Below are 22,170 nucleotides of genomic sequence, written 5' to 3' on the forward strand. Positions count from 1 at the left end.
ATACATGAGGGTGATGGAGAGAAACTGCAGGCTGTAGAAAAATCAAAACGCTGCATTTTAGGCAAGCCGAGAGAAGAAAACACAGCCTGGAGGGTCTGAAACGGCAGTTTGATCTAGCCTCATAAAGCCCCAGCGTGTCTCAAAGACTCCGGTGGAACGGCACAGTGAATACAGTTGGTGGATCAGAACACAACATAGCATTACACTTGAACTGCGAACACCATGTGTGCCACACAAAAGACCTCATGCAACATCAAGGGGCCCGTGTCAAGTTTGACATTGCACAGAAAGTCAGCAGGACCATTGGAGAGCAGACAGACCTCATGCATCAATATGATAAAGACTTTGAGCTGAAGGCAGAGTGTGGAAAGCACTCAATCTCAAGTAGATCTGAGGACATCGACCATATAGTAAGTGTGCTTCTTTATTGGAAGTTGTTTCCTTTGTCGCCTGGCAGGTTTTATTTACCCAAGCTTCCGGAACTTCCAAATGAAGCTGTTGCACAAATTGGACTATGAGGAACTATAGTTGTGGATCAACAACTACAAACTGAGCTTACACTGTGAGAAGAACCAACTGTCTGCTCATTTGGCACGCAGGCAGAGGCACAAACATTTGACAGTTGATTTCAGCTGCAGTGTTGAGACCCTAGAATGGAAATAATCTTAAATGCCGCAATTAGAGAAGTAATGTAGGAAAGAGGAAAGAAGATGCAGTACTGAAACCAATGACAATGTAGACTCAACCTGTGTTTTTATACCTGTGCATTTATTTGTATAATTATTTAAACATAAAATATTATACAGAGCCTTCAAGATATTCATACTCCTTGACTTATTCCTCATTTTGTTGTGTTACAACCTGAATTTAAAATGGATTCAAAATGGATTTTTTTTTCACCCATCTACACACAATATGCCATTATGGCAATGTGAAATCATGTATTTATAAACGTTTTCTAATTTATTTGATTTGAAAATGAAATACAGTTATCTAATTTACAGAAGCATTCACACCCCTCAGTCAATACTTTGTACAAGCACCTTTTGGCAGCGATTTAAAGCTGTGAGTCTTTCTGGGTAAGTCTCTAAGAGCTTTGCATACCTGGATTGTACAATATTTGACCATTACTTTTTTTTAAATTCTTCAAGCTCTGCCAAACGGTTTGTTGTTCATTGCTAGACTGCCATGTTCAAGTCTTGCCATAGATTTTCAAGCAGATTTAAGTCAAAACTGTAACTAGGCTACTCAGGAGCATTCAATGTTATCTTCAACTCCAGTGTATGTTTGGCTTTGTGTTTTAGGTGATTGTCCTGCTGAAAGGTGAATTAGTCTCCCAGTGTCTGTTGGAAAGCAGCCTGGAACAGGTTTTCCTCTAGAATTTTGCCTGTGCTTATAGCTGTATTCTGTTTCTTTTATCCTAAAAAACTCCCTAGTCCTTGCCAATGACACCCATAACATTACTCAGTGATGGGTTGTGTTGGATTTGCCCAAACATAACTATTTGTATTCAGGACAAAAAAAACTTTTAAATAAATAAATATATATATATTTAAATGTTACTGAAGTGCCTTGTTGCAAACAGGATGGATGTTTTGGAATATTTTTATTCTGTACAGGTTTCCTTCTTTTCACTCTGTCATTTAGGTTAGTATTGTTGAGGAACAACATTGTTGATCCATCCTCAGTTCTCATACCAGAACCATTAAACACCAGCTTCAAAGATATTTCACATCGGTTTAGATGGTACAATGATTGAGTGACTGCTGGTTTTGTCACATATACTGAAATTAGGCGAGCAATTTCGAATTTTTGAAACCAGGAAATGGAAGAGCGGTTTTTGCATAATGCGCCTTTTTAATCAATTTTAAAATCAGTCTGTAACACAACAAAATGTGAAAAAAAGTAAAAGGGTATGAATACTTTCTGAAGGTACTGTATGTATGTTTTCTTTACCATTTTATTTGTATAATGACTTTTACTTACAATATTATGTACTGTTAACATGTTTCCTGTTGTTGCGGTCTTAAACCTTAAATAGGAAGAAGTTTTATGGGCTGTGATGTGTACACTAATGCAAGAACAGTATCACAAATGCTATAGACTAGCCTTTTATCAATTCTCTATGCCAACTCTGGAGGGGAAAGTGCACACTTTTTATACTTGAAAAGTTGTCAAGTTTATAGTAGTACACTTTTTTTACTTATTTCAGCAAATAAAGGCAACTAAAAGTTAATTTACAATAAAGTCATACAATCCACTGAGCATTAATGTTTTCAAATATGGATGATGTATTGAAGTCAAGTGAAGGAGAAAAGGGAGATCTAAAAATGCACTTTATGAACAAGTAACTATGGGTGACATCTTTGCCCACTAAATACACTGCTCAACAAAAAAAAGGGAACACTAAAATAACACATCCTAGATCTGAATGAATGAAATATTCTTAATAAATACTTTTTTCTTTAGATAGTTGAATGTGCTGACAACAAAATCACACATTTGATTTCCATTGTTAATTTTTGTATCAACCCATGGAGGTCTGGATTTGGAGTCACACTCAAAATTAAAGTGGAAAAGCACACTACAGGCTGATCCAACTTTGATGTAATGTCCTTAAAACAAGTCAAAATGAGACTCAGTAGTGTGTGTGTGGCCTCCACGTGCCTGTCTGACCTCCCTACAATGCCTGGGCATGCTCCTGATGAGGTGACGGATGGTCTCCTGAGGGATCTCCTCCCAGACCTGGACTAAAGCATCCGCCAGCTCCTGGACAGTCTGGTACAACATGGCGTTGGTATATGGAGCGAGACATGATGTCCCAGATGTGCTCAATTGGATTCAGGTCTGGAGAGCGGGCGGGCCAGTCCATAGCATCAATGCCTTCCTCATGCAGGAACTGCTGACACACTCCAGCCACATGAGGTCTAGCATTGTCTTGCATTAGGAGGAACCCAGGGCCAATCGCACCAGAATATGGTCTCACAAGGGGTCAGAGGATCTCATCTCGGTACCTAATGGCAGTCAGGCTACCTCTGGCGAGCACATGGAGGGCTGTGCGGCCCCCCCCAAAGAAATGCCACCCCACACCATGACTGACCCACCGCCAAATCGGTCATGCTGGAGGATGTTGCAGGCAGCAGAACGTTCTCCACGGCGTCTCCAGACTGTCACGTCTGTCACGTGCTCAGTGTCAACCTGCTTTCATCTGTGAAGAGCACAGGGCGCCAGTGGCGAATTTGCCAATCTTGGTGTTCTCTGGCAAATGCCAAATGTCCTGCACTGTGTTGGGCTGTAAGCACAACCCCCACCTGTGGACGTCGGGCCCTCCTACCACCCTCATTGAGTCTGTTTCTGACCGTTTGAGCAGACACATGCACATTTGTGGCCTGCTGGAGGTCATTTTGCAGGGCTCTGGCAGTGCTCCTCCTTGAACAAAGGCGGAGGTAGCGGTCCTGCTGCTGGGTTGTTGCCCTCCTACGGCCTCCTCCACGTCTCCTGATGTACTGGCCTGTCTCCTGGTAGCGCCTCCATGCTCTGGACACTACGCTGACAGACACTGCCAACCTTCTTGTCACATCTCGCATTGATGTGCCATCCTGGATGAGCTGCACTACCTGAGCCACTTGTGTGGGTTGTAGACTCCGTCTCATGCTACCACAAGAGTGAAAGCACCGCCAGCATTCAAAAGTGACCAAAACATCAGCCAGGAAGCATAGGAACTGAGAAGTGGTCTGTGGTCCCCACCTGCAGATAATCAACACAGCATGAAAAAAGTCCCCACGTATACACAGTCATGTTTGCAAAAGACTTAAGTTGTCCCAACACTGAATCATAATCATCATCACTTAAGTGGTCATCATCTCCAAAGACCTCTGATAAACACTAGGGCTGTTGCATGTCTTATGTCAGTAATGGGCAGAGCAGAAACATTTCCTCAACTGAGAAACATAAGGCAATTGTGCTTCGAATGTTGTCCATGATTTTGTCAGGGTTACCCTCCATTGGCTGATGTGCAATAAACTGAGACTCCCATGAACACCTGTGTGTGCCATCTCAAGTGCAAGGTCATGTAATTTCTCTCTCGGGTATTACCTATATGCTCTTCAATCACCAGCCTATGTCTTGGTTGTAATTGTTGTCCAGCATGCCTCTCCAAAGGGCTTGAATTGCCCTCACATACATCATTGTAGTTGCATGAGGTAGCACAATTGTTACAGTGGTCATGTTTGGGTGATACTGGTTGCGTGACATCATAAAAGAGCTGTAACAGTTTCACCCGCTTGCAGCTTGTACTATTTCAAACTCCAACGGGCTGTCTTCCATGTTACAGGATACAGTGCCTTCATAAAGTATTCAGACCCCTTGTCTTTTTCCACATTTTGTTACGTTACAGCCTTATTGTAACATTTATTAAATTGTTTTTTTCTTCCCACATCAATCTACAAAATACAGTTTTATTTTTTTATTTTCACAATTGAAATAACACATTTAAATAAGTATTCAGGCCCTTTACGCATAAATTTTGTTGAAGCACCTTTAGCAGTGATTACAGCCTTGAGTCTTCTTGGGTATGACGCTATAAGCCACAATCACAACTGACCATGATTGGGAGTCCCATAGGGTGGCGCACAATTGGCCCAGCGTCGTCCGGGTTTGGCCGGTGTAGGCCATCATCGTAAATAAGAATTTGTTCTTAACTGACTTTAATATAAATTAAAAGCTTGGCACACCTGTATTTGGGGAGTTTCTCCCATTCTTCTCTATAGATCCTCTCAAGCTCTGTCAGGTTGGTTGGGGAGTGTTGCTGCACAGCTATTCAATGGTCTCTCCAGAGATGTTCGATCAGGTTCAATTCCGGGCTCTGGCTGGACCACTCAAGGACATTGAGACTTGTCCCGAAGCCACTCCTGTGTTGTCTTGGCTATGTGCATCAAGGATCTCTGTACTTTGCTCCGTTCATCTTTGCCTTGATCTTGACTAGTCTCCCAGTCCCTGGTGCTGAAAAACATCACCACAACACCATGCTTCACCGTAGGGATCGTGCCAGGTTTCCTCCAGACATGACGGGTTGCATTCAGGCCAAAGAGTTCAATTTTGGTTACATCAGTCCAGAGAATCTTGTTTCTCATTTACTGAGATTCCTTTAGTTACCTTTTTGGCAAACTCCAAGCAGGCTGTCATGTGCCTTTTACTGAGAAGTGGCTTCCGTCTGGCCACTTTACCATAAAGGCCTGATTTGGTGGAGTGGTGCAGAGATGGTTGTCCTTCTGGAAGGTTCTTCAATCTCCACAGAGGAACTCTGGAGCTCTGTCAGAGTGACCATCGGGTTCTTGGTCACCTCCCTGACCAAGGCCCTTCTCCCCCGATTGCTCAGTTTGGCCGGGTGGCCAGCTCAAGGAAGAGTCTTGGCGGTTCCAAACTTCTTCCATTTAAGAATGATGGAGGCCACTGTGTTCTTGAGGTCCGTCAATGCTGCACATTTTTTTTTTTTTTTTTTTAAATCTAAAGACCTTTTTGTTTTGTCATTTATGGGAATTGTGTGTAAATTAGAAGAAGAATTTATCAATTTTAGAATTTAAAAAATGTCTGAATACTTTGGAGGCACTCCCCACTCTTCCATATGCCTGCAATTAAGACTGAATGTCTTGAGGTGGTCCATATTTGACTACATGTTGGACACCCTTAAAGTCTACCCCTATGTCCAGTGCTGAAGTAGCCTAGCCATCACAACTCTGATATTAGATTAGTCTTCTTTAAGTGTCTGAGTGGTACATGTCCAAAAACCTGTTTTCCATTGTGTCCTCTGCTCTTGCTGGATGCACAGATTTCTCCCCAGGGAAATTCTGAAAAACCTTGTACAGAAAAGAACAGTCTTCAATTCTCTTACACTATAGGACAGTTCTTGGGATCTCAGGTCCATGTGACTCCAACATTGTGAGCAACCATGAAAATGTCTCTACGGGGTCAGAGGGCACCTTCTTCACGGCCAGTCTGATGATGTCCCTGTCAGGACTTTTCACAACCTCAACACATTGCTGCATGCACAGGTGCTTCATTGTGCTCTTCCTTGTAGCATTGGAAGCTGTAGCTCTGATGGCCAATACAGGAACTGGTAGGGTGTCCGCAGCTCGCCAACCATTCCACACCACTTCCAAAAAGCAGCCTCCTTCCCCTGCGCCTTACCCCTTTATAGGAAATGGGATAAAAACAAGAAAATATGCAATAGTTGTAATAAAGGACTAAATGTGAATCGTTTCTGGAAGCTAGTTTGTCTCGGGTCACTACTTCACCGGCAGCCATTCAAATGTGTACTTTTTATTTTCTATTAAAATGCAATTGTTCAATTACAGGCCAAGTTGGTTTAGTCACATAAAAAAACAGCAACCTTCCCGCTAGCCATGATTGGCTGAGTTAATGGGTGGGCTGGACATGCCGAGAGATGAGTCGGATTGGTCTGCCATATCGCATGCTTCTGTCTATTTGAGCTGGTCAGTATGTGTAGATAATCCTGTTTAATTTAACGTGGCTTGTTGAAATCACTGGGATTAGAGTATGATATTTTAGGAGATGGAGAAAACACCTGTCTCTGGATTAACTCTTCAAACTAAGGGCAGCCATAGCATATGTGACAGGGAGAAGCATCCATCCATGATGTATACAGGTAAGATAGTCTAACTAGCTACATTTTCAGATATTATACTTAATAATTTTGACAGTCGTTTTCATTTCAAGTTAGTGTACTGTTAGCTAGCTAGCTAACGTTAGCTGGCTGGCTCGCTAGCTAATGTTATGTGTATAATTGTATTATTATCTCAGAGCCATTTGCTTTGCTAGTTATAGCCTAATGTTAGCTAGATTGCTGGATGGTTAGTTACCTGCAGATTCAAGCAGGGTAGTAATGTCATGAGTTGGGATTATGGTTCATTGTTTACCTAGCTAGCTAGCAACATGTCTTAACAATGTTTGCCAGTTAGCTTGGGTGTTTGACTGTTGTTGTTAGGACAGAAGGCTCCGATCAATCCTTAAAGAGATGGGTGGGGCTAAAGCTAAAGAGGGTGTGAACAATGCTGAATGGGTGTAGACAAAGAGCTCTCCAGTAGGTTCCAAAACATTAAATAGCTATTTTCTGTGAGGTTACAAGTTGATTAACTTTCAAAGCAGAATTACTTTCCCGTTGTTCCTCAAATGTAGCTTTGTGTGTCTGCTTTTATCCAATGTAAAAAAAAACACCATTTCAAATTTTGCTACTTAAGACCGAATCAAGGCGGTCGGTTATTCAAGGGTTTTTATTTATTTGTAACTATTTTCTACATTGTAGAATAATAGAGAAGACATCAAAACTATTAAATAACACATGGAATCGTGTAGTCACCAAAAAAGTGTTAAACAAATCATATTTTATATTTGAGATTCTTCAAAGTAGCCTCCCTTTGCTTTGACAGTGTTGCATACTCTTGGCATTCTCTCAACCAGCTTCATGAGGTAGTAACCTGGAATGCATTTCAATTAACAGGTGTGCCTTGTTAAAAGTTAATTTGTGAAATTTCTTTCTTTCCTTAATGCGTTTGAGCCAATCAGTTGTGTTGTGACAAGGTATACAGAAGGTGTCCCTATGTTGTAAAATACCAACATTATAGAACAGCTCAAATAAGCAGTCCATTACTTTAAAACATTTCAAGTACTTTAAAAGTTTCTTCATGTGCAGCTGCAAAAAAATAAATATATTATAGGTACTTAGTTTTATTAGTTGTATTAGTAATTGCAGCAGTTTCAGATGTAGCCCTATTTAGTAGTTTTACAACTTTTTGTCTCTATTATTAGACAGTAGTTGCCATTTATTATTCTTGTTATTTAGTATTGTTTTTTAATTATTTATTTGGACACTTAAAAATTAGATGGTGCATCTCAAAAGATTTCATCCTGCAAAATGTCAATTACTAACTTACTAGCTAAGTTGCCTAACATTTAGTTAGCTGAACAATACCTAGCTTGATTGATTTTCAGCCAGGCTTAGAACAAACCATGCTTCATTTCATCAATATCATGCAAATAAGTAGGCTTACATGAAAAAAAAGCTCATTGTGACTAAAACAGTTGTTAATTCACTGGGGAGTTGCTGCTTGCTTTTGCAATGGAATAAATGGAGTTCCGAGATTACTTTAAAGCTACGACATCAATTTCAGAATAACTGTCTTTTACTGCAATTTCAGGTAAAAACTAAATATAATATGTCTCTAATAATAAGGAAAATTATTATAAATTTCAGCTGTTTCAAAAACATTTCTCTGCTATTATGATTTTTACTGTAGGCAATCTCTTGTAGTGAGAAGAGGCCCTTAGTCAAGCGGTACAATACTGTGTGTGTCTGCTATTGCTGTCTGTGTGTAGTTGTGTGTGACTTGGCTCTGTCTAGGTTATTTGGAAATGGGTATAACCACACTCTCTCTTAAATAAAGCAATATTGTGCCTCTAAGTGTAATCCAGTCTCTCTGGTATTTTCACTTTCATTCTTCCTGTTTTAGACAAGATGTTATTCTCCAACACAACAAAAAGTGGGGAATCCCATATCCCTCTCTTGCTTTTTCATCCCTCTCTCTCTCGCTCTTTCCTCCTCCCTCTCTCTTTCTCCTGGCACCACCAATGTTTGGCACAGTTTCGTGGGCACTTGCTGTATTGTTTTCAGTTTCTGTAAGTTGTAATGTTGCCGGGGCCAGTTGCCAGGGTCCATGGAGAGGTATGGGGGCATTGACAAGTTGACGGAGGGATGGAGGGAGGAGAACAAGAGAGAAGAGGGATTGTTAGAGAATGATAGATGGAACAGACGTGGAGGTCCCAAGGTTGGCTCTATTGGAGATCATCAGTCAGGGAGAGTGGTGTGTGTGTGCTCGTGCATCTGTGTGTGTGCGTGTGTAATTGAGTGTGTGTCAGTGATGGAGTAGGTTATTACAGTCTACAGGGACACTACTGCAGCAGTAATGCTCTTTACTCCAGTCTACGTCCCAAATGGAACCCTATTCCCTATGTAGTGCACTATTTTTAACCCATATGTCCCATATGGCTCTAGTCAAAGTAGTGCACTAGATATGGAGTAGGGAGCCATTTGGAACGCATACTCCACTGTCTGTAATACAACATCTGACAACACTTTAACAATATGCTGACTTCATACTACTTCTACACACATGCACATACTCTGGTGACTATGAACTGATGCACGCGATACAAATAAGTGCCCGCTACATGGGCCTATGCTTTACTAAGGGTTTACTTAATAAGTCTGCCCTATCTTGCATATTAAATATTGTCTACATAAAGCATATTCAAGAGTTTAGTGCATTACACAATTATGTGGTTTGTGCCCTCTCAATATCAATATCAAGTATGATTTCAGTTCAACCACTGCAGCACCAATCATCATTTTATGGCGTGTTCTGTTGTGATATAACTGGAATTCCAGCAGTACCAATCACATGCTTTTATTTCTTGTGACATCGCAGGACCCGTCGGTGACCCTGAACGTTCCGCTGGGTGCCATTGGCCGGGTGGAGAAGATGGGCGGAGCCTCCAGTCGGGGTGAGAACTCATACGGGCTGGACATCACCTGCAAGGTAAGATACTTCATCATGGCCCTGACACCCCTATTTTATACACAATGGTTCAGTCCTAGTCTGTCAGATATAATCGGAATGAAACACAATTTCATTTATTTTTAACATTGTGCTCGGAGACGTTAATTCCAGTGTTGGATCAGGAAGTTACAACATCAAGACGATAACTATTTATTTTGTACTGACATTTTGTGTGTATGTCTCCCAACAGGACATGAGGAACCTGAGGTTTGCGCTGAAGCAAGAGGGCCACAGCAGAAGAGACATCTTCGATATACTCTTTAGATACGCCTTTCCACTGTCCCACGGCCTGGTAAGTACACACCTTTTTTCCTTCTACCTTTTTTTATTTAGTCTCGCCTGATATTATTAACACTTTTAATAACTGTTTAACAACTATAATTGTACAAGACAAGTGCTTTATTAGAGTTTGTTAGTTTGAGGTGGCCTGTTATTTCCCTTTGCACATCATTAGAGTCAAACAATCACTCACAAAGAGCAGTTTACTTAGCGAAACGTTCCCATGTTGTTTGCATGACAAATAAAACCTCAGTATTGACAAGTCAATCACATTCTCTCTCTCTCCCTCAGCTTCTGTTTGCTTACCTGAGTCAGGAGAAATATGAAGAGAATGGCTGGAGTGTCTACAAACCCATGGAAGAGTTCAGGCGGCAGGTATCATTGTCTTATTAAATGTGTCATTACATTGCTATGATAAGTCTTATAGGGTTTATGTGTCTATTGGGCCAGGTCCAATGTCACAGCTTTTAACTCAGTCACTTACATGTAACTGACAAAATAATAAAAACACTTGAGTAAATGAGGGATATGAAGTATATTGAAAGCATGTGCTTCCACACAAGTGTGGGTCATGACTTAAAATAGCAATTAACATCACATCATGCTTAGGATCATGTAAAAAAAATATATATATTTTGTCTACCAAGGCTATGCCCTCATTGGATAACAATGCCCCCATCCACAGGGCACAAGTGGTCAATAAATGGTTTGATGAGCATGAAAACAATGTAAACCATATGCCATGGCCCTCTCAGTCACCAGATCTCATCTTCTCACTTATGGGAGATTCTGGAGCTGCGCCTGAGATAGCATTTTCCACCACCTTCAACAAAATACCAGATTATGGAATTTCTTGTGGAAGAAGGGTGTTGCATCCCTCCATGAGTTCCAGACACTTGTAGAATCCTATGCCAATGTGCATTGAAGCTGTTCTGGCTCGTGGTGGCTAGGCTTGGGGGTAGTATCAAGATTTGTAAACCTTCAAACCATGTGCCATCCCGGGATATACGGTAAACGTTTTTTTGTTGTTGTTTAAGGCCCAAATGCTAACAAGTACCAAGGATTCTCATAGCAGGTGTAAGGTAAATGCTAATGAGTGTATGCAAACATTTACTTCTAGGAAAGAAAACCCAGCTCATAAAGTTATGCAAGTATCTCAAAATGCAGTTTTTAGCATGCACAAAACAAATATTAGGCAGCAGGGATCTCAATCCAGGAGGGGATCCTCTGTTTCTATTACCAAGAAGCTTGATCTTGCAAGCTAACGTTAGTCACTTTGCTAACAAGTTAGAAAAACCCAGCTGGTGAGAATTTATTTGGGACATCTTAGATAGTTAACTTAATAGTTATAAAATATATAGCTGGCAAACATTAGTAGTGAATTTCATACAAGTGTAACTTAATCACCTCACTTAAGTTGTGCAGCAGGAGTGACTCGCCTCACGAGTCTTCCATTTTGCTCATCTTTGTAAACAAACATACACGACTGTCTCAAACAGCTGTTTTCGGGAAACTAGTAACTGTAAGCTTCATAAAGTGATCTAACGACGAAATGGTAAACAAACACAATCTGCTTTTTCTATTATCTAGTGCACAAGTTGACTGCAGGTATTTGTTTAAAGTACTAATATTCAAAGCCAAAACAACATCACTTACCAGAATGCTAACGAAATGCTAACAAGTACTAAGGAATCCTCATAGAGAATTAAATGCTAACGAACATTTTGTACAGTTTCTGAACTAAACTGTACAAGTATACAAGTAACTCAAAAATGCTACTCAGTTTGCTGAACCCCCAGACTATATGCTGTTACCAAGCGAATGCATGAATTTTTTGGGAAGAAGCTAACCACTTAGCTGGATAGCTAACTAACGACTAAATTAGCTAACCAAATGCACAACTGCAAAGAATTTAGCAAATTTTAGACAGTTAACTTAATAGTTATAAGATATCTAGCTAGCAAACATTTAGTTGTGAATTTCATACTCCATAATTAAATCACCAGGCGCATGCTGCACGACAGTGAGTGACTCTGGTCTCTTGTTGTGTGCTAATAAACAAACACCACGTGACTTGTAACGTAAGCTACATAATAATGTGATAGGTGAAATGAAGAATGCAATGTTCTTTATCTCCTAATGTATTGCACAAGTTGACTGCAGGTATTTACTTAAAAAGTAGCTACAAATATTCAAATGTATTAAAAAATTTCAAATATTTTGAACTGTATTGACGGTATTGAAAAAGCACCCAGTGGCTTTTTCGAAATACCCCTGTATATGGTATACTGCCCAAGCCTAGTAGTTGGCCAACATCCTATTAAGACACTTTGTGTTGGTGTTACCTGTACTTAGTCTGTTTTTAAATACTGTCCTTATCCTGTCATCAGTGATGTAGTACTGTACTTCACCAATAATGCCTTCGAGTCACAACCTGCAATCTCCTCTCTGATTGGGTGTTTGTCTACCCCGGTCCCCAGGGCTTACCCACTGACAAGTGGCGTATCACGTTCATCAATGACAACTATGAGCTGTGTGACACCTACCCCACTATACTGGTGGTTCCCTTCAAAGCTACAGAGGAAGACCTGAGGAAAGTGTCTACCTTCAGGTCGAGGGGACGCATACCGGTAACTCCCCATTTCCTCATCCTATCCTCACATTCTTCCTGCCCTCTCTATTCACCTTATCCCGCTTTCTTTTCTTCCATCTCTTTATCCCTCTATCACATCCCTGTGTTCTATCTCTCTTACTTCCTTCCTTACACCCAACCCCCCTCCCTCTCCCACACCCCTCCATCTCCCACCTCCCCACTTACCTAACCCTCTCTCTCGCTCACTCTAACACTGCGTCTTTCTTTCTCGCCTCTCTCTAGGTCCTATCCTGGATCCACCGTGAGAACCAGGCCGTTATCTGCCGCTGCTCCCAGCCCCTGGTGGGGATGTCTGGGAAGAGGAACAAGGACGACGAGCGCTACCTGGACGTGATCCGGGAGGCCAACGGCACTGCCAAGCTCACCATCTACGACGCACGGCCCAGCGTCAACGCCGTTGCCAACAAGGTCAGGGGACAAAGGTCACAATGGAGTCAATGGATCATATAGGGACACTTCCACCCTTTTTATTAACATGTACAGAAAAGCTAGCGAGGAATCATTGGTATTGAGTTTTTTTTATGTGAGCTCCTACATCACAGCAAAGCTTTGCACCGTATCACTCTTTGTCTGTATGTAGCAATGTTCTGGAAGGAGGTGTGTTGGTGATTGTGTCTTTTAGACATCCACATAGAATGGACTGTTGTGTATCTCTTGTTGTCTACTGTAGGGCCTTGCTAGTAGTCTCCTACATTGTTTACTGGTGTCAGAATCGAGGATGTAGAGTTTAGAAGCTAAGAGGCCACAACAACTACACTGAGTGTGTTTGGACTCTACTGATATGGAATCTATGAGGATAATTCCAAAATGTCTGACACCCAAGTGAGAGGCTTTTAACAGCTAGCTGCCCTCTGCACATTGTGCCTGCAGTGTGTGTGTGTGTGTGTGTCATGGACTGATCAAAAGCCCAAAGCATTTACTAATGGCCTTGTTTGAATACCCTCAAGTGAGGAATGGGTAACACTTTATAATAACACCTTGGAATAAGGCATTTATAATGGGTTAGTAAATAGTTTATTCATCATTTAATAATCCTTACGCCCACATTTGTAAATGTTAGTAAACAAATGTATTCACATTTATAAACAATTTTTAAAGTATGTTATGATTCCTAAGATCATTTCTAAGATTTTGAATATACAGCTCTGGAAAAAATTGAGACCACTGTAATATGACCCGTTTCTCTAGTTTTACAGGTATGTGTTTTGGTCAAAATTAACATTTTTGTTTTATTATATAAACTACCGACAACATTTCTCCCAAATTCCAAATAAAAATATTGTCATTATTTGAGGTCTGACAACACTGTTTTGTGTTTTTATTTTGACCCGTTGTCATTTTCTGCAAATAAAAGCTCTGAATAACAATATTTTTATTTGTAATTTGGGAGAAATGTTGTCCGTAGTGTTTTGAATAAAACAAAAATGTAAATTTTACACAAACAAATGCCTATAAATAGTAAAACCGGAGAAACTGATCATTTTGCAGTGGCCTCTTAATTTTTTTCCAGAACTGTAGGTCCTTAAGCCAGCAGCATACCACCCTGCATACCACTCACTGCTGGCTTGCTTCTGAAGCTAAGCAGGGTTGGTCCTGGTCAGTCCCTGGATGGAAGACCAGATGCTGTTGGAAGTGGTGTTAGAGGGCCAGTAGGAGGCACTCTATCCTCTGGTCTAAAAAATATCCCAATTCCCAGGGCAGTGATTGGGGACACTGCCCTATGTAGGGTGCCGTCTTTCGGATGGGACGTTAAACAGGTGTCCTGACTCTCCGAGGTCATTAAAGATCCCATGGCACTTATCGTAAGAGTAGGGGTGTTAACCCCGGTGTCCTGGCTAAATTCCCAATCTGGCCCTCAAACCATCACGGTCACCTAATAATCCCCAGTTTACAATTGGCTCATTCATCCCCCCCTGTCCTCTGTAACTATTCCCCAGGTCGTTGCTGCAAATGAAAACGTGTTCTCAGTCAACTTACCTCGTAAAATAACGGATAAATAAAAAAATAAGCCATTTACTAATCATTAGTGAAATCTTTTTGCAAGCCATCACTTTAGACGAGGCCTATTTATAGTTTATAAATACTTTATAAATGTTTAGAGTGACCAGTGTAATTTCTAACAAAAAATATGGACAAGCCATTGGTAGACATTCCAGTAGTACCTGATGTTCCTTAAGTTCTCAAAATGGCCCCATATATATTTTTTTCAATATTCAAACAGGGCCAGTGATTTTTTTTTTGTCCATGAATGATGACATCACTCTCTAACCTTAACCTCTGACCTCTATTCCATCCCTATAGGCCACGGGTGGAGGTTACGAAGGAGACGACACTTATCAGAACGCCGAGCTGGTGTTTCTGGACATACACAACATCCACGTCATGAGAGAGTCACTGAAGAAGCTAAAGGACATTGTCTATCCCAACGTAGAGGAGTCACACTGGCTGTCTAGTCTGGAGTCTACACACTGGCTAGAACACATCAAGGTAGGGATGTGCACGCACCAGGGTTGGGCTCAATTCGAATTGAAGTCAGTCAATTCAGGAAGTGATTTGAATAAAAAATAAATGACTTCTCCCTTTCAGTTTATCTAGAAGTCTTTGTCAATCATTGAATTGGAATTTGTCTGCTTCCTGAATTGACTGCCTTCAATTAGAATTGAGCCCAACCCTGGCACACACACACACCTCAACACCCCTCTCCTCTAGCTGTTGTAATTGGGAGCCATCCAGGTAGCAGATAAGATCAGTGGGGGTAACAGTGTGGTGGTCCACTGTAGTGACTTTAACTCTCTTGTTATTTTTCGCTCTCTCTTACGCTCTTACTCTCCTCCTCTCTCCAGCTCGTCCTCTCCGGAGCCATCCAGGTAGCAGATAAGATATCGGGGGGTAACTCTGTGGTGGTCCACTGTAGTGATGGGTGGGACCGGACAGCCCAGCTCACCTCTCTGGCCATGCTGATGCTGGACAGCCACTACCGCACACTCAGGGGCTTCCAGGTGAGTAAGAAGGATGGGACAGAAGGGGAAAGGGGAGAGGGAGGGTGGGAGGAAGAGAAAGGGTGATGAAGAGGGGGCAGCCACTACAGCACCCTCAGGGGCTTTCAGGTGAGTAGGAGGGATGGAGGGAGGAAGGGTGGGTGGAAGACAAGGGGAAGGGGAAGAGGTAAGGGAAGAACTGGGGACAGCCATTATCACACACTCAATGGATTCCAGGTATGTATGAATTGTTGTACTCAAATTGACGAGGCAACTAGATGTATAAATATACATGTATTAATTCATTCAGGTGCTGCTGGAGAAGGAGTGGATCAGCTTCGGACACAAGTTTGCCTCTGTAAGTCAGACAAAGCCTTTTTTTCTCCTCGTGGACCAGACTCTGTGCAGTTCATGTTCAGAGTTTTCTTTCGTTCTATATAACTCATTATTTCTAGAAACGTATGTGTGCCCTCACTCTTGCATGAATCAGTCCCAGGGCTGCAATTGTCACCCCAAGTGATGTACCAGTTGTTATACAACTTCCCTGTTGACGGCACCTATACTCTCTGCAATGTTATGACTGTGTGATTGCATAGATATCACCTCTGTCTTACAGTATGTAAATGACCAAAAAGTACAAGCTACAGTGACAGGAAGCTGATAACACGCCATATCGTTTCTCTGTCTGTGTATGTGTAGAGGATAGGACACGGGGATAAGAACCATGCAGACCAGGATAGGTCTCCTATCTTTGTACAGTTCATAGACTGTGTCTGGCAGATGACCAAACAGGTAGGTACACACACACACTCACCTGTGTTTGGCTACGACTCTATCTCAATTTGTCTTTCTCCACCTTCTCAACCATATTGGTGAGAAGGCCTCAGGTCCCTCTCGTGCCCTTCATCTTCAATGGGTTTTGAGAAAGAAGTAAGGAGAGAGGATGCAAGGAATCAAGGAAATATTAACTGAGACAGCCTTCAAGTTGTTTTCAAACCAGTCAGGCAATCAAATTTGAAGCCCTTTTTACATCAGCCGATGTCACAAAGTGCTATACAGAAACCCAGCCTAAAACCCCAAACAGCTTGCAATGCAAATGTAGAAGCACGGTGGCTAGGAAAAACGCCCTAGAACAGCAGGAACCTAGGAAGAAACCTAGAGAGGAACCAGGCTCTGAGGGGTGGCCAGTCCTCTTCTGGCTGTGCCAGGTGGAGATTATAACAGAACATGGCCAAGATGTTCAAACGTTCATAGATGACCAGTAGGGCCAAATAATAATAATAATCACTGGTTGTAGAGGGTGCAACAGGTCAGCACCTCAGGAGAAAATGTCATGTGACTTTTCATAGCCGATCATTCAGAGTTAGAAGACAGCAGGTGCGGTTGAGAGAGAGTCGAAAACAGCAGGTCTGGGACAAGGCAGCACGTCCGGTGAACAGGTCAGAGTTCCATAGCTGCAGGCAGAACCATTGAAACTGGAGCAGCAGCACGACCAGGTGGACTGGGGACAGCAAGGAGTCATCAGGCCAGGTAGTCCTGAGGCATGATCCTAGGGCTAAGGTCCTCCTAGAGAAGAGAGAAAATTAGAGGGAGCATACTTAAATTCACACAGACAGAAGACGGAAGAAATACTCCAGATATAACAGACTGACCCTAGCCCCACGACACATAAACTATTGCAGCATAATTACTGGAGGCTGAGACAGGAGGGGTCGGGGGACACTGTTGCCCCGTCCGACTATACCCCCGGACAGGGCCAACCAGGCAGGATATATCCCTACCCAGTTTGCCCAATCACAACCCACTAGAGGGATATCTTCAACCACCAACTTACCACGCTGAGACAAGGCCGAGTATAGCCCACAAAGATCACCCCCACGGTACAAACCCTGGGGGGGCCGCCAACCCGGACAGGAAGATCATGTCAGAGACTCAACCCACTCAAGTGACGCATCCCTTCTAGGGACGGCATGGAAGAGCACCAGTAAGCTAGTGACTCAGCCCCCGTAATAGGGTTAGAGGCAGAGAATCCCAGTGGAGAGATGGGAACCGGCAAGGCAGAGACAGCAAGGGTTGTTTGTCGCTCCGGACAGGAAGATGTCAGTGCCTTTCCATTCACTTTAACCCCCTGGGCCAGACTACACTCAATCATAGGACCTATTGAAGAGATGAGTCTTCAATAAAGACTTAAAGGTCGAGACCAAGTCTTTGGATAGGCAGACCATTTCATAAAAAGGTTGCAGGCACCCTTGAACTTTGCGAACATTTCAGGCTTCAAACATAAAGATATAAAACTGTATTTTTTTGTGAAGAATCAACAACAAGTGGGACACAATCATGAAGTGGAACAACATTTATTGGATATTTCAAACTTTTTTAACAAATCAAAAACTGAAAAATTGGGCGTGCAAAATTATTCAGCCCCTTTACTTTCAGTGCAGCAAACTACCAGAAATTCAGTGAGGATCTCTGAATGATCCAATGTTGACCTAAATGACTAATGATGATAAATACAATCCACCTGTGTGTAATCAAGTCTCCGTATAAATGCACCTGCACTGTGATAGTCTCAGAGGTCCGTTAAAAGCGCAGAGAGCATCATGAAGAACAAGGAACACACCAGGCAGGTCCGAGATACTGTTGTGAAGAAGTTTAAAGCCGGATTTGGATATAAAAAGATTTCCCAAGCTTTAAACATCCCAAGGAGCACTGTGCAAGCGATAATAATGAAATGGAAGGAGTATCAGACCACTGCAAATCTACCAAGACCTGGCCGTCCCTCTAAACTTTCAGCTCATACAAGGAGAAGACTGATCAGAGATGCAGCCAAGAGGCCCATGATCACTCTGGATGAACTGCAGAGATCTGCAGCTGAGGTGGGAGACTCTGTCCATAGGACAACAATCAGTCGTATATTGCACAAATCTGGCCTTTATGGAAGAGTGGCAAGAAGAAAGCCATTTCTTAAAGATATCCATAAAAGGTGTTGTTTAAAGTTTGCCACAAGCCACCTGGGAGACACACCAAACATGTGGAAGAAGGTGCTCTGGTCAGATGAAACCAAAATTTGACTTTTTGGCAACAATGCAAAACGTTATGTTTGGTGTAAAAGTAACACAGCTAATCACACGGAACACATCATCCCCACTGTCAAACATGGTGGTGGCAGCATCATGGTTTGGGCCTGCTTTTCTTCAGCAGGGACAGGGAAGATGGTTTAAAATTGATGGGAAGATGGATGGAGCCAAATACAGGTCCATTCTGGAAGAAACCATGATGGAGTCTGCAAAAGACCTGAGACTGGGACTGAGATTTGTCTTCCAACAAGACAATGATCCAAAACATAAAGAAAAATCTACAATGGAATGGTTCAAAAATAAACATATCCAGGTGTTAGAATGGCCAAGTCAAAGTCCAGACCTGAATCCAATTGAGAATCTGTGGAAAGAACTGAAAACTGCTGTTCACAAATGCTCTCCATCCAGCCTTACTGAGCTTGAGCTGTTTTGCAAGGAGGAATGGGAAAAAAAATTCAGTCTCTCGATGTGCAAAACTGATAGAGACATACCCCAAGCGACTTACAGCTGTAATCGCAGCAAAGTATTAACTTTAGGGGGCTGAATAATTTTGCACGCCCAATTTTTCAGTTTTTGATTTGTTAAAGTTTGAAATATCCAATAAATGTCTCCACTTCATGATTGTGTCCCACTTGTTGTTGTTTCTTCACAAAAAAATACAGTTTTATATCTTTATGTTTGAAGCCTAAAATGTGTCAAAAGGTCGCAAAGTTCAAGGGGGCCGAATACTTTCGCAAGGCACTGTATCTCTATAGGAGAAAGCCCTGCCTCCAGCTGTTTGCTTAGAAATTCTAGGGACAGTAAGGAGGCCTGCGTTTTGTGACCGTAGAGTAAGTGTAGGTATGTACGGCAGGACCAAATCGGAAAGATGGGTAGGAGAAATTCCATGTAATGCTTTGTAGGTTAGCAGTAAAACCTTGAAACCAGTCTAGAGAGGCTAGCACTGGAGTAATATGATAAAAAAATGTTGGTTCTAGTCAAGATTCTAGCAGCTGTGTTTAGCACTAACTGAAGTTTATTTAGTGCTTTATCCGGGTAGCCAGAAAGTAGAGCATTGCAGTAGTCTAACCTAGAAGTGACAAAAGCATGGATACATTTTTCTGCATCATTTTTGGACAAAGAGTTTCAGATTTTTGCAATGTTACGTAGATGGAAAAAATCTGTCCTGGAAACCGTCTTGATATGGTCGTCAAAAGAAAGATCAGGGTCCAGAGTAACGCCGAGGTCCTTTGCAGTTTTATTTGAGACGACTGTACAACCATCAAGATTAATTGTTAGATCCCACAGAAGATCTCTTTGTTTCTTGGTACCTAAAACTAGCATCTCTGTTTTGTCCGAGTTTAAAAATCAAAAAATTGTCGCCATCCACTTCCTTATGTCTGAAATGCAGGCTTCCAGGAAGGGCAATTTTGGGGCTTCACCATGTTACATCGAAATGTACAGCTGTGTATCGTCTGCATAGCAGTGAAAGTTAGCATTATGTTTCCGAATGACATCACCAAGAGGTAAAATATATAGTGAAAACAATAGTGGTCCTAAAATGGAACCTTGAGGAACACCGAAATGTACAGTTGATTTGTCAGAGGACAGACCATCCACAGAGACAAACTGTTATCTTTCCGGTAGATAAGATCTAAACCAGGCGAGAACTTGTCCGTGTAGACCAATTTGGGTTTCCAATCTCTCAAAAATAATGTGGTGATCGATGGTATCAAAAGCAGCACTAAGGTCTAGGAGCACGAGGACAGATGCAGAGCCTTGGTCTGACGCCATTAAAAGGTCATTTACCACCTTCACGAGTGCAGTCTCAGTGCTATTATGGGGTCTAAAACCAGACTGAAGCGTTTCGTATACATTGTTATTCTTCAGGAAGGCTGTGAGTTGCTGCGCAACAGCTTTTTCCAAAAGATTTGAGAGGAATGGGAGATTCGATATGGGCCGATTTTGTTTTTTTTCCTTCTATCTTCTGGGTCAAGGTTTGGCTTTTTCAAGAGAGGCTTTATTGCTGTCACTTTTAGTGAGTTTGGTACACATCCGGTGGATAGGGAGCCGTTTATTATACTCAACATAGGAGGGCCAAGCACAGGAAGCAGCTCTTTCAGTAGTTCAGTTGGAATAGGGTTTAGGATGCAAGCTTAAAGGTTTAGAAGCCATGACTATTATCATCAATGTGTCAAGAGATATAGCATTAACTAACTTGCTTTCTAATGATCATGTCCTTTTCGTCAAATAAGTTCATGAATTTATCACTGCTGAAGTGAAAGCCATCCATGCGTTACATTTCTCTCTTTCTCCTTCTCCTCTCTTCTTTCCTTATTTCCCCATCAGTTCCCGACAGCGTTTGAGTTCAATGAGCGGCTCCTAATGACCATCCTGGATCACCTGTTCAGCTGTCGCTTTGGAACCTTCCTCTACAACTGTGAGAGCGCCAGGGACACCAACGTAAGTCAGACTGTTACTATCTGTTCTCTTTCTTTCTTTCTTTCTTTCTTTCTTTCTTTCTTTCTTTCTCTTCCTCTACACCTGGGACACCAACGTAAGTTATGCTGTCACTTTCCTCATTCTCTCCTCCATCTATTTTTCTCCCTCTGTTTATCACTCTCTCTGTTCCTCTACAACTGCAAGTATCTGAGACCACAACATAATGAGTCAGAGCCCCACTTCTCTATCTTTTGGTAATTTCCTCCTTTCCAATACACCCTCTCTTCTCTCTACAATATTTCTCTCTTCCAACCCTCTCTCTTCATCTCCAACCCTTTCCCTGTCTATAATATTTCTCTCTCCCTCTCTTTGTCCCACCATGCTCCCTCCCCCTCCCTCTCTCCATCCTGATCATGTGAAGTAGAGCAGAAGAGAGAGGGAGAAAGACGGGACGCATCACTGGTTCTGAGTTTCAAACAGACAATAACAATGCACTATGGGGGATGCAACACACATTAGTACACACTGCACTCACTCTGACAAAACAGACTGTCTGCGTAACAGCACATCTAGAAAACACAGATACCCTCTTATCTACACACACCTCTCCCTTTACATCCCAGTGTAAACATTTGTAGACTGCACAAGGGTCTAATTATTGGTCCAGAGACTCATTGCTGTATTCGCTCTTTCGTTAGTTTGCTCTCCATCTATCTGTGGTGCCAATGGCTCAGGTAATTCAGGGTTTGATTCAAGCATGGGCCATAAGCTAAATATATCTATTAACTGTAGGTTGCGTTGGATAAAAACGTCTGATCTTTCTTCCACTATCCCTCTCTCTCCAGGAGGGGTGGTCTAAGACGTGTCTCTGTGGTCCCTGGTCAAAAGTAGCCTATGCGGAGTCGCCAGAAAACGTTATCAGGGATACAGTATTTTCAACCTAACGGAAGTGTGAACTCTGCTCAGGCGTCTTTCTACCCCTGCTACGTTAGGTTAGGTCAACAGTCCTCCTAACCTCAACCCTTTCTACCCCTGCTACGTTAGGTTAGGTCAACAGTCCTCCTAACCTCAACCCTTTCTACCCCTGCTACGTTAGGTTAGGTCAACAGTCCTCCTAACCTCAACCCTTT

The 22,170-nt window shown here is 42.1% G+C and overlaps 1 protein-coding gene across 3 annotated transcripts in view; it reads left to right on the forward strand.

Moving 5' to 3' along the window:
• LOC135516109 (myotubularin-like) overlaps positions 1-22,170 on the forward strand; it is a 66,152-nt gene that overhangs the window by 28,509 nt on the left and 15,473 nt on the right. For all 3 annotated transcript variants that reach the window (XM_064940154.1, XM_064940155.1, XM_064940156.1), the window contains 10 exons: positions 9,501-9,611; positions 9,823-9,924; positions 10,203-10,286; positions 12,392-12,541; positions 12,787-12,972; positions 14,866-15,051; positions 15,408-15,563; positions 15,853-15,900; positions 16,242-16,334; positions 20,948-21,061. In XM_064940154.1, the coding sequence (XP_064796226.1) occupies positions 9,501-9,611; positions 9,823-9,924; positions 10,203-10,286; positions 12,392-12,541; positions 12,787-12,972; positions 14,866-15,051; positions 15,408-15,563; positions 15,853-15,900; positions 16,242-16,334; positions 20,948-21,061 (1,230 nt within the window). The remainder of the gene's footprint in view (positions 1-9,500; positions 9,612-9,822; positions 9,925-10,202; positions 10,287-12,391; positions 12,542-12,786; positions 12,973-14,865; positions 15,052-15,407; positions 15,564-15,852; positions 15,901-16,241; positions 16,335-20,947; positions 21,062-22,170) is intronic.

This window comes from Oncorhynchus masou, chromosome 27 (assembly GCF_036934945.1).
Source record: "Oncorhynchus masou masou isolate Uvic2021 chromosome 27, UVic_Omas_1.1, whole genome shotgun sequence".
Taxonomy (NCBI): Eukaryota; Metazoa; Chordata; class Actinopteri; order Salmoniformes; family Salmonidae; genus Oncorhynchus; species Oncorhynchus masou.